Source organism: Bos mutus, chromosome 20 (assembly GCF_027580195.1).
Source record: "Bos mutus isolate GX-2022 chromosome 20, NWIPB_WYAK_1.1, whole genome shotgun sequence".
In the NCBI taxonomy this organism is placed as follows: Eukaryota; Metazoa; Chordata; class Mammalia; order Artiodactyla; family Bovidae; genus Bos; species Bos mutus.
Window position 1 is genome coordinate 25,756,082 of NC_091636.1, and position 13,621 is coordinate 25,769,702.

Here is a 13,621-nt window from a genome sequence, read left to right on the forward strand (position 1 = left end):
GGGAGCCTGGTGGGCTGTTGTCTGTGGGGTTGCACAGAGTCGGACACGACTGAAATGACTTAGCAGCAGCAAAGATTGTCATACTGAGTGAAATAAGTCAGAGAAAAATATCATATGTTATCACTTATATGCAGAATCTTTAAAAGGGGTACAAATAAACTTATCTACATAAGAAAAATAGTTACAGATATAGAAAACAAACATGGTTGAAAGTGAAAGTGAAGTTGCTCAGTCGTGTCCCACTCTTTGCGACCCGTGGACTGTAGCCTACTACGCTCCTCCATCCATGGGATTTTTCAGGCAAGAATACTGGAGTGGGTTGCCCTTTCCTTCTCCAGAGGATCTTCCCGACCCAGGAATTGAACCCAGGTCTTCTGCATTGTAGGCAGACGCTTTACCATCTGAGCCACCAGGAAAGCCCTGTAATGGCCCATATGGGAAAAGAATTTTAAAGAGTGGATTTATATATATGGGTAACTGATTCACTTATACCTGAAACTAACACATCATTGTAAATCAACTGTACGCCAATAAAATTTGTTTAAAAAAATTGTTACCAAAACCAATGTTAAGGAGTTTTTTTCTGTTTCTTTCTAGTAGTTTTATTGTATCAGCTCTTACATTTAATAAGATAAGTATTTGTTAAATGATTCATTATACCAAAGTATGTACCTAATTTTTAATTCAGAGGACCTTAAAGACTCTGTTGTGCTTTTTAAAAGAATAATCACAACTTTTTCACCTGCCTCAACACACCCCAGTATGCCTGAAAGGTTCAACACGTTAGAATTAATAGCTGTGGCTCCTTAAGGTAGTGGTTTACTGAAGGTTGATATCTGTGTATTCAGAATCTCAGAGTTGCAAAGAAGTGCCCCTCACTGCATCCATCAGTTACTTGGGATTGTATGCTAAAAATATGGACACATGTATAGATTGTAAATAGAGTAAGGCCCTGAAAGGACACATCCCTATATGGATAAGGGTGAATCATGTTTTCTGCAAGAAGGAATGATTAGAATAATTAGAATGATTTTAGTTTTGCTTCTGATAATCACTGGTTCAATTGAGTCCCCCCGCCACATGCCTTGGTTTTAACCTTTCTAATAATATTACATGTTCTAATGTTCAGTTCAGTTCAATTGCTCAGTCCTGTCTGACTCTTTGCGACCCCATGAATCACAGCACGCCAGGCCTTCCTGTCCATCACCAACTCCTGGAGTTCACTCAAACTCATGTCCATCAAGTTGGTGATGCCATCCAGCCATCTCATCCTCTGTCGTCCCCTTCTCCTCCTGCCCCCAATCCCTCCCAGCATCAGGGTCTTTTCCAATGAGTCAACTCTTCACATGAGGTGGGCAAAGTATTGGAGTTTCAGCTTCAGCATCAGTCCTTCCAATGAACACCCAGGACTGATCTCCTTTAGGATGAACTGGTTGGATCTCCTTGCAGTCCAAGGGACTCTCAAGAGTCTTCTCCAACACCACAGTTCAAAAGCATCAATTCTTTGGCGCTCAGCTTTCTTCACAGTCCAGCTCTCACATCCATACATGACCACTGGAAAAACCATAGCCTTTACCTAGGCCAAATATTAGGCATTCTGCTTGTTTAAAAAATGAAAGAATGAGATGTATAGTTTTAAGGCTAATATCTTCTTCATATACTGTTAGATACGAATTATAAAGATAGCTGGCATTTCAGCTTTAAGCAGTCAAATGATTAGAGTTGATAGTAAAAGTATAAACACAGTTGTGGGTAATGAGTGTATTCTTCCCTACGATTTCCTTATACAGAGGCTTTTAACCTTAACCCAGGAACAGAGGAGTGATACACAGCTTAGCTTGGGGTGGGGGTGTTCCTCTTTTAGAAGAGAGGAGAAATTGTGGAAATAATTTTTGAGTTTAGAGAGAGTAGCAATAGGATGCCAGTAGAAGAAGCGTAATAACTTACTTGATTGACCTGTGGCACCTGTGGACAGGTGGGACTTCTAGAGTGTTGACATGGTGGGATGCTGTTTGTTTAGCTGATGGGGAAGAAATTTCCAGCCTTAGTCCAGTTTTGAGACTACTTGGAGGTCAGAGTGAAGTGAATATATAAAAGGGACATGAATTAGTATAGCTGAAATAAGAGGCAGGGAAGTTAAGTTATAGAAAGCGGGCAGTGTAAAAACTTCAAGACTTGAGGGCTCTAAATGGCTAGTGAAGTCTTGAGCTTGATTTACCAGAATACATGGAAATTCTAAAGTTCTCAGCTCTCGCAGCTTACTAGAGTCACTTCATTTAAAAAGGGTAGACTAGGGCCTGGGTATCAGCATTTTTAAACCCTCCCAAGTAATTCTCCTGTGCATCTGAGCTTGAGAACTATTTATTGATCCAAGGGCATGGAAGTGGAAAGTGAGGGGGAAAAAAAGATACTAGAGGAGAGTCTCAGGGCCAGGGTATTTCCGAGATCTTGTATAGTATGGTTTATGGAATCTGAAAGCCAGAATTTTTATTTATTAGATACTTGGTGCATTACATATTATTTTATTATGAAACAGTAGAATAGAATGTATTAGATTCTTTTAAATCTCGAGATATTTCTGGAGTTAGAAACTGAACATAATTAAGTAACTATTTAAAAAATACATAACACGTGTTTTGTTTCCTTCAGATGGAATGCCTTTTAATCAGAAGCCAAAAGTACATTTTCCGTTTGTTAAATTAAACCACCTTAAATTTAGTATTTATATTTTTAAGGGGAGTTGAAAGGAGGAGATTCATAATAGAGAATACATCTAGATTACATTTAACAAGTTATAAGGACATGCAGCATTTCATTTAAATACTTCCTCTTTGACTAGAAATTATTCAGCAATTGAAGGAAACAATCTGAGAGGAACCAATTTCTTGGTATCAGCCACCCTTTTTCTAGGTAAAAATGCAAATTCTTTGCATCTAATTATGTTAAAGAATTAAAATCCCTTCATCTAAGATAGAAAAAAATATGCACACCTTAGGTTACATTCTTTGACTTGGTCTTTTATCTACATTCAGAGACTAATTAATTATCTAAAATTGAGAGGCTACATCACATTTCATAAAGCTGAATGAAACTTAGGAGTATGTGTTATGGTAGCTATGTTCTTATCTCCCCTTTCTTGACCTTACAGACACTCCTCAGTAACTTTATACAAAGGCTAAAAGTAATCTCTTCTCTATTGCTGGGAAGATGAATTACTGTAGATGGCAGGAAAACATACAACTAAAAATCAACTTTCTTCATCACTCTTGACATTCACTAGTCTTTACTCGAGATCACCTTGAGATGTGACATCAATTCAGAGTAATAAGGAAGGGTCAATGAAAAGCTAAAACATTCTTGAAAACCCATTATAACACATCTCCGAGGGATTTGTGTCAATGCCACGGCATTTCAAATACACTACACAAATTTCAGAGGAATGGCTTCATGAAATGGAGACAGCAGGCATCTGTGAGAGTCTTTATGACATAGAAATTGACCTGTTTTTGGTCTCTCTCTCACTCCCTACATGTTTTTCACCCTATAAACTCATCAGTCCTTCCTTAAAAAAGCAGGGCATGTCCATTTGTTAAGTACCTGTTGTGACACGCTACATCCTCCATGTGGTATCATCATTGAAAGTTGGTTTTTAGTGAGTAATTTTGATACATTTGAGATCCAGAATTGATTTCACAAGATGTGTCTAAAGTTGGTGTTGTACAGATCTTCTATCAGGAGATTTCTAGTACTTTGGGTCTTGTTTACCTGTTTAATTTGTTCAGCAGGTAGCTCAAAGCTCTGTATATAATAAGAACTTAATACATATTTGTTGAATTAGAAAAAATTCAGTACAATTCTCATGTACTGTATAACGGACTACGTTAGGCACTGAAAATTCAAAATATGCTTTTTGTGTATCTATACATATGTATAACCAGAGTTTATCCTTCACCAGCATTTAGAATAAGTTAGTGAGAAGTGGCGAGAAATGAAATATAGAACACATCATTATTCCATTCCATTTTACCTATGGTGACAGGACATAGAATGATTAAAATGATCAATATTCAGACTTAAGTGGTTAGCCTGTAAAATTATCTTTCTCTGCAAACCTTTGACCAGCACTGTTGTCTAGTTTGGCCATATTAAACAGACCAAAGCTATCAAATCTGTTAGGCACTAAATAATGTGAGCTGGAAAAATACTATTTGCTCTCAGGTACAATAAAAAAACTGTAATAGAATTTTTATGTTTAACTGAGTAGTATAAATGCTATGTACAAGAAGTGTAACATTGTTAATTGCATACAGTAGGGAACACAAGTACATTTTGGGTGTGTGCATTCAGTTGCTCAGTTGTGTCCGACTCTGTGGCCCCATGGCCTGTAACCCACCAGGCTCCTCTACCCATGGAATATTTCAGGCAAGAATACTGGCGTGGTATGCAATCTCCTTCTCTAGGAGACCTTCCCGACCCCAGAGATGAACCTGGATCTCTTGCATCTCCTGCATTGGCAGGTGGATTCTTTACCACGGGCGCCCCCTGGAAAGTACATTTTAATATATTTAAAATGATTTGAAGTGGTGCCTCCATAAATAAAAGAGCATAAATCCACTCAAATTTTCAAGGGTTTTATTTTGCATTTTTTAAACTAAGTATAATTGATTTATAAGATTGTGTTTCAGGTATACAGTGTAGTGATTTGTTTTTTGTTTGTTTGGTTACTTGTTTTTACAGATTATTTCCATTTTAGGTTATCACAAGGTACTAGGTATACTTCTTTGTGTTATACAGTAAATCCTTTATTGCTTATCTATTTTACAGATAGTACCTAGTTTGTATCTAATAATCCCATACCCCAAATTAGTCCCTCCTTCCTTTCCTCTCCTCTTTGGTAACCATAAGTTTGTTTTCTAGATCTGTGAGTCAGTTTCATTTCTTATGTAAATTCATTTGTATTACTTTTTAGATTCCGTGTGTTATAAGTGACTTCATACGGCGCTTGTCTTTCTCTCTCTGACATACTTCACTATGCATAATGCCCTCCAGGTCCATTCATGTTATTACAGATGGCAGTATTTTGTTCTTCTTTATGGCCAGGTAGTATTCCATTGTATATATGCACCACAGTCCTTAAGCCAGTCATCTATTGAGAGGCACTTGGATTGCTTCCATGTCTTGGTTATTGTTAATTTCTCCTCACATTCCCAACCCTGTCCTCCTTCAGTCTTTTTTTTTTTTTTTTTGTCTCGTATACAGGGTTATCGTTACCATCTTTCTAAATTCCATATATATGCGTTAGTATACTGTATTGGTGTTTTTCCTTCTGGCTTACTTCACTCTGTATAATAGGCTCCAGTTTCATCCACCTCATTAGAACTGATTCAAATGTATTCTTTTTAATGGCTGAGTAATACTCCATTGTGTATATGTACCACAGCTTTCTTATCCATTCATCTGCAGATGGACATCTAGGTTGCTTCCATGTCCTGGCTATTATAAACAGTGCTGCGATGAACATTGGGGTACACGTGTCTCTTTCCCTTCTGGTTTCCTCAGTGTGTATGCCCAGCAGTGGGATTGCTGGATCATAAGGCAGTTCTATTTCCAGTTTTTTAAGGAATCTCCACACTGTTCTCCATAGTGGCTGTACTAGTTTGCATTCCCACCAACAGTGTAAGAGGGTTCCCTTTTCTCTCCTTCAGTCTTTTCCATCTCAGTTCAAGTCACCATCTATCTATCTTGCTTAATCCTAAGATTTAGGAGTCATCCTATATACCTATACATATATAGATATAGATATAGGATATATACATAGGATATCTATATATATATATATATATATTTTTTTTTTTTCACTTTGTGGCTTGCAGGATCTTAAAGGTCCCCTGACCAAGGATCAAATCCAGGCACTGGTGGTGAAAGCTCTAGACCGCCAGGGAATTCACTAGGAGTCATCCTTTCTTCCTCCCTTTCCCTCATTATTCCACTTGGTCTAGTTTTCAAGTAAATCCTTTTGGGTCCACCATCGGAACATACCTGAGCTCTACTTCCGTTCTCTCCAAACCACCATCACCTCTTACCTTGTCAGCCTCCTTTCTGATCTCCCTGCTTCTGTTCATTGCCTGCTTAGAGCCCAATGGACATGGAACAGCATGAGGGCTCTTTCTAAAATGTAAGTCAAATCATACCACTCTTCTCTATTAGGAAAGGATTGATAAGTATTTGTCGAATTAATCAGATGACAATGAGAAGTGGTACTGGGTGAGGAGAGTCAATGTGACAAGGATGAAAAAACCAAAGAGGTTCAGAGAAGCCAGGTTTTAAGAAAGCCTTGATTTATTGTCCGTAATTCTCTTTTTACTTGAAAACCCAGGCATGAAAGTCTATTTATTGGCCTGCTGTACAGGCATGCCTGGTGGTCTAGGTGGTAAAGAACCTGCCTGCCAAAGCAGGAGACGCAAAAAGATATGAGTTCAGTCCCTGGGTTGGGAAGATCCTCTGGAGAAGGAAAAGGCAGCCCACTCCAGTATTCTTACCTGGAAAATTCCATGGGCAAAGGACCCTGGCAGGCTACAGTCCATGGGGTCGCAAAGAGTCGGACGTGACTGAGCGTGCACAGGCTATATACTCTGTTATACTGGCCTGCTGTGAACGCTTAACTGCTTGCCCTAAGAGAGTGCTACTGAAGGCCAATCAAGGTTTTTCTCTGTCCACTTAGAGTCTAAACAGCTGCCCAGGTTTAATTAATATCCCACAATTCTATCTGGACAGTAGCCAGTTTCTGAAATGGCTGAGTGAGAGAGGATTTTTAACTCTCCTATTGCATCAGCTGGATCTGATAGCATAGACATCAGCTTCTCAGGTGGATTTGAACTGTTATTCTTCAAAGTCCGCTCAGCCTGCGGTTCCTGCATAACTGTTCAGTTGTCCCTTCATCTGCTGCCATTACATTTTGCAAGGGAGTCCTCAGTTTGGTCCTGTGAAGTGTGGACTTCAGGTTTTTCCACACTGTCAGTTTATTGCTGAGCATCTCCTGCAGAGCGATGAGGAACACAGTGCTGTTTGTTAGGGTATAGAAAAGTCACAACTCATTTAAGCCGATCATCAAGTAATGACAACAAGGATTAAAGTGGGGGCTTACTCTTTGATCCACCAGGAGTTTCAAATGGCAATTATCATTAATTCTTGGATTCCCTCAGTCCTGATAGAAAATCAAGGCAACCAGAAACTATCATTTTGTAAACAGGCAGCTATTAAAAACACATTAATAATCTATAGTGGGTATAGCATATGCCTTTTAAAAAGATTTGCAGCTTGTTTCTCTGCGGTGAAGACGGAGGACTTCTCCAACCTAATTACAAAGCAATCAAACAATTTAATTAATCTGGAAATCACTTTCTTAACAATAACTGCCTCCAAAATGAGGCACCCCGTGTAGCTCTGTTAGGTAAGTACTGTTTTGATGTACTGCCTGTGTGTTCGCCACGCCGGTTCCCCCTGGGAATCACGGAGTTAATTACCTATCCAGCGCCTGCCCACCCACCACTAAGGCTTCCTTTACCAGGTCAGAAGCAGCGGTCTATAACGTGTCCTGGCATTCAAACATCCAAGAGCCAGCAAATCCCTTTGAACAGCAGGATTTGAGTTATAAGCAAGTGCTGCACATATGGGCAGAGAATTAACTGGCACTGGTTTTCGTTTGAGAGTCTCACAGGTATTGCTTTGCAGATGGGTGGATGAATTCAGAGGGCAGTGCTGTGCGTCGTGAAGGTCAAGTGTAGGACTCTGGTTCCACTCCACCTTGTTTTCCTGTCCTGGGAAAGTGCTATAAGTGTCCAGAGCAGTCTGGTCCTCATCTCCAAGCGAAGAGTGTATAAAGTGTGCTTTATATTTCAATCTGTTCTAAATTAGTGTTGTTGTGTATCACAGAACAGTGTCCCTAAGTCCTCAAACACAACACACAAATCAATGTTTGTTTCAAAGAACAAAGACCTCAAAGATTGATGTGTGCCTATCTAGTCTACTTATCTTGTAATTTCTCCCTGAGGAAAATTGAGGAATTTTCTGTAACAAATGACACAAAAAGCTCTAGAATACTCATCTATCCTTTTCCTCTACTATTACTACTGCCCCAGTTCTCTCTAAAAGTCCCTGTTAGTGGAGCAGTCATCCTCCCAGTCTGCTAACCTTGGAAGTGTCAGTTAGTCTGTAATCTTTTTCATCACTTATTTTTGATCCATCACCAGTTACACTTGGTTTGGTCACCAGAACATGCTTTCTGTTGGCTTTCCACACCCTAATCCAGCTCCTCCTTCTTGGCAACTCCTCTGTCCACTCAACATATACCAGGTTAAAATATCGAGTGCCTCTTTTGCGTTCAGATTTCTCTTAAGCCTTCCACTGCTGCTGCTGCTGCTGCGAAGTCGCTTCAGTCGTGTCTGGCTCTGTGCGACCCCGTAGACAGCAGCCCACCAGGCTCCTCCATTCATGGGATTCTCCAGGCAAGAACACTGGAGTGGGTTGCCACTGCCTTCTCCCAGCCTCCCACTAGGTAGTTCCAAAGCATGTGGTTCACAACTCATTGACTTGACCAGTCTGAATTCCCTAATAGTAGAGTCTGTCTCTCTACTGCATTGCCTAACTGTGGATTGATTCTGTCCCCTTCCTGAAGTCCTTCCGTTCCTTCTCTTATCCTGAGCTTGCTGAACTGCCCTCAAATTAAGCTGCAGTCTCCTGTCCTTAAGGAATTACCAAGTATTCTAGTTCACACTGCCCTTGTTTTCTCCAGTAGCCCACTGTACATAAGGGCCTTTGTGATAATGTGGGATGTGTGTATTTCTATCTCAACCAGCTCTTCAGTGTGCCCAGAAACAAGAAGAGAGATCTGTGATTAGTAGGAGAATACAAATGGCTATATAACTTGGAGCTGAGGAATGTTTTCAGTGTGTGGGCCTGGAAAGGCCACATAGAATGAGAAGGCAAAACCCAAGATAAGAAATGGTTGAGGGTAGCCCTGATTTTTTCTTTTTGTCCTGTTTTTTTTAAAGAGTGGAGTTAAATTAACCTACCTCTCTATCTCTGTCTCTGCCCATTCATCGTCAGTGTGATGGGCCACCATATATTGTAAGAAGTTACATGGTGTCCTGGGGGGCCGCTTGTTGAAATCTGTAAAAGTGAAAAGGTTCTTAAGATAATTCCTGTTTCTGCCTCCTTCAGATTCTTCAAAATATTTAATAAGCTCCCTCTACTTGTTCTGGTTGATCTCATATAATCTCCAGATATAATGTTCTCTTTACAAAGAACACAGGGCTAAGAATTTGGTGCCAAGTTTTATTGGCCTTATTATTTATTCTCAGGGATTAGAGTAGTAGGGATTGTTCTCAAAATGCCTTGGCTTCAATCAGTTGTTTTGTTTCTCATAATTTACTGATAGTTTGTTCTGTGTGGGGTGTGAACAAACCAATTTTTTTTTTCCCCAAATAAAAACAAAATCAACCCAGAGGTTTCTGGCATTTGACCTGTTTCCCTTTAGAAACAAGATTTCTAGCCATCTTGAAATCAAGACCTTTTAAGGAATATGAAGAGCAATGCGCAAACTAACTAGGGGAGGGGCTGGGGGAATGAAGGCTGTTGGGAGAAGTTCAAAGAATTTAATTTAGCTGTGTAGATAAAGGACAGAAAGGGTCCTGGATTACCGGATGGCAAAAGCAGAATCCATTTCTCTAGAGGCCCAAGAAACAACAGATGCAAAGGCATGATAAATTTCATTGCAGCAGGGGGAAAATGCTTCTTGATTCTCTATCCATAAAGAAAGGGGCTTTTCAGCACTTTCCAGTTAAATGACTTTAATTGTGCTGTCTGTCATAAACTTAATGGCATCTGTTGATGCCATCACTATAAAATCTGCAACTTTAAGTTAACTGAAAAATTTCAGTAGAGGTGCAGCCAGTCCAGAAGTAAAGGTAACACTGAAATTAGCCCCTTCGATGTGTTAATCTATTCTTTTTGCACACAGGTAATAAATTGGTTACCTTTATGGCTAGGTGCCATTTTATGTTCCTTCCACCTAATTACAAATCGTCACTTCCGGTGTGAAATCAGCAATGTGGCACACTGGCTTGCTGTTAAGGATTAAACATGTCTTCTTGATTTATTTTCTGTGTTTCAAGAACATGCAGCATTTGTTTGCAGCCTTTCCTAACCTCCTTGTTTAAACCGGCTACAGTCCCATCCGGTCCTCAGGCCATTCTGCCAGCCTAATTAACCATGCAGAGGGAAGCAGGGTGGTCTGGCCTGCCTTGGGCCTCCCCTCACCCGCTGCCTGTCAAGCTTGCCCAATAATCAGCAACAGGTTGCATGTTCTGATGGGGAAAGTAGCAAGCCTCCAGACGAGCTGTCACCTTACATAAGCATCCATGTTCCACCCACCACGTAAGAACCTGGGGAAGACACCTTCTGCCAGCCGCTGGGTGACTGTGGCTTTCCAGGCAGCCTGGCCAGTCACCCCCTCAGCTGCCTAGGAGCAGAGGGACTATTGAAGAAGATACTTCTGGGCCTCTAGGCTGGGTCGTTTGAGGTCTGAACTGCTGGGGTTCTCCCCAGTATTTATGCCCTGTTCTGACATTTCTGCCTTTAACATGTGTGCTTTGAAAAATGAGGATTTATTGAGAACTCAGACTTTTATTCTGTTTCGGTAAATAAAAATACTGAGGCTGCCTTCCTAAAACGGAAAGCCTCACCCTCCCAATTGAAGCTTATCTTCTCTGTCTATCCTACTGTGGAAATGTTAACATCTGGAAGAGCAGGAACCAAGACATATGTATGTATTCATTATTCTGTGGGACTGAAATACTTACATTATGCAATATATGGACGTCTGCTGGTTGGTGACATGGGTTTGTTTATTCATATATTACACCCTTGGAAAGTTGTGCTGGAACTCAAGCCAATCCCTTCCTCCCCTCCAAATAAAACGCAAGCAGTTTTTGAGGAGATGAACATTTTACAAAGGTGTACAGAAGCCTACTGCTAAAGAGAAGAGTGTTCTGGATGTAGCTAATGATACAAGAATTAAATCTTCATGTCATTTTTTTTCTTCTTCTTTCTCTCTACAGGAAATAGCCCTCAAGATAGTCCAAGAAATTTCTCCCCCAGTGCCTCTGCTCATTTTTCATTTGCACGGAGGTAAGAACTTTTTGTGAGTAGAATGATAAAGTGTTGTGTGGAGAAACCCTCCTCCCTGCCCCAGTTCCTCCACTCCCCATTAGAGTTATGGATGCCTCCCTTGGTTCTTCCCTAGATGGTGGGCTCCCATTAAGAGCAGAAGAAACCATTTTCACCTTTTCTCCCATCCCCAGTGTAGTGTCTCATACATGCTTTTGATGCTCAACAGATTTTTACTGACTTATCTGAGCTTACATTATAATTCATCCATGTGTCCTGGTGCAGTTGTCATTGTTACTGAAACACTCAAAAATAAATAAAAGTAAAAATGGCCTTACTTGGGATCACAAGGTATAAACTCTTAAGATGCCTCTTTCCCTGAGAGCACTAAGCCAGCAATTTAGTGACTTTCCTGAGTGTTTTCTCTTCCTTTCTTAGTTAGAATTGGACTCCAAACTGTTACCAAAGCTTTTATCTTGGGATCACCTACTGTGATTTCTCCCAGTCAGAGATGTCTGCACAGCCTCCTCTTCTGTGTGTGAAATTAGTGTACTTTCCCTGTCACATTCATATCTTCACTTTCCTCCATTCCTCTTCCAGCCAGGGAAAACACACAGAAGACAAAATTGCCCCTTTAGCCAGGTTTCTGAATATTCGGAATGAATTGCTTTTATAGTCCGAATGTCCTGCATATGTATTAAATTTTGTTCAGAGAGCTAATCATACCCTGAAATGAATTAAAGTAACATTTAATCAAGACATACAGGTAGGTTAAAAAAATAGGTTTAACACATTAATGTGCAAACCTGCAGGGTCATCACTGCCATGTGTCATCACGGAGTGTGTTTTCTGTTACTAGGTCCAGAGGAAAGGATCTGCTTACAGTGTATTCGCAATTCCTGATAATTAAGATTCTCTTGTCTAATCACACATTCCCCACCACATGGTAAATGCCTATGTGTACCAGGCCTTCCCCATAGGGAGGACAAGAAGTAATTGAGATGTGATCTCCAAGGAACTTTCTGAGACCCACACCCTGGTTTTCCCCAATTCCAACTTTGATTATTTTAGTCCTCTTACAGCCCGTAAGCACTGTAAAGAAAATGTGACAATTAATTGGTTCCACAAAGCCTGTGTTTGTTTGTCCAATGAATATTAATTCATGATGGTGCTACTATTCTAAATGAAAAGGGAAATCCTATAAAAATTGGTTTAAAAAAGAACACAGCATAGTCCTTAAAATACGTTTCTTTGAAAAAGAAAAAGAAAAAAAAAAGCAGGGAGGTGGTGGTGGAATGCATTTAATTACTTTAAATAAAAAGAAAATGCACATCTCATAGCCTGTTTTTAGATGTGACTGAAATCAGTCTTTTAATCCTGCCAGATTTATAAAAATGAAGAGAACCTAATAATTGAGTGGCCGACTAGAGGACAGATGACTCTGGTTTCTGTGCTATTAAAAAAAAAACAAAATACACAAACCCCCAGGCATGTTAATTTTTGACAAATAAGCTGTAAACCGTAACAGAAAATTATCACAAGAGACCTCTGGTTCATTTTGCAGCAATTTCCAGATGGAACTCACTGCACAGTCTTCAAAAAGTATTAATTTAGATTAGGACTTGAGTGATCATCTTTTTAAACTTTTATTCAAGTAAACAGAACCTGTGTTTTCTATGAAAACTCAAATTGGCCTGTTTTTAACATCTGGCATCTTTCTCTTCCATTTTAAAGTTGATTTTTCATTCAAGAAACATGGAAATTCAACCCATGGGTCTCCATTCCCTACCATTTGGTATCATTTCTGAGACCTTAGCAAGTAATGCCATTTGGGGAGTCCCACATTTTATTATTTTGTATATTCAGTTCAACAGATGGAAGAGATTGCCCTGTTTTAAAAATTATTCTTGGGTAAAGGGATAAAGGTCGGACTTAGGAATCTTTTCTGACCCTACTTATAACGTGTGAGAATTCCCCTCAGTATTCATCTCCTGGTAATATACTAGTTGCAGTTAAGACTGGGAAATAAGACAACACACAGTTGCTTTCCATACTATCTAGTATGTGTCTGAGAGTGAAATTATCAAGTTAATTTTTTTAGAATTGGATTAAAATACTAGGATGAAAATGCATGTCATAGTGTAGTGGGTTTTGTCTGGAACAAGGAGACATATTTGTATTTTGCTAGTAGCTGTGATTGTTGTTATTCAATTGCTGAGTCGTGTCAGATTGTGACCCCGTTGACTGCAGCACACCAAACCAGTAACTGGGATACTGATTTACATCCACCTGCTTGTGGAGTTACCTAATGTTGTCTTCCTTGGTGGTAAAATGGAGGTGATGACGTTGGTTTGCCTTCCCTAGAAGTTGTGTAGAGGTTTACATGTCATGCATTGCTTTCACATTCTTAGAAATATTAAGAGAGCCCTGAATAAATGGGGATGTCTCCTGGCTG

At 39.8% G+C, this 13,621-nt stretch overlaps 1 protein-coding gene across 1 annotated transcript in view; it reads left to right on the plus strand.

Annotated features, from left to right (window-relative positions):
• MAST4 (microtubule associated serine/threonine kinase family member 4) overlaps positions 1–13,621 on the plus strand; it is a 617,121-nt gene that overhangs the window by 525,000 nt on the left and 78,500 nt on the right. Inside the window, 1 exon segment of the mRNA XM_070357543.1 lies at positions 11,118–11,187. Within this exon segment, the coding sequence (XP_070213644.1) occupies positions 11,118–11,187 (70 nt within the window).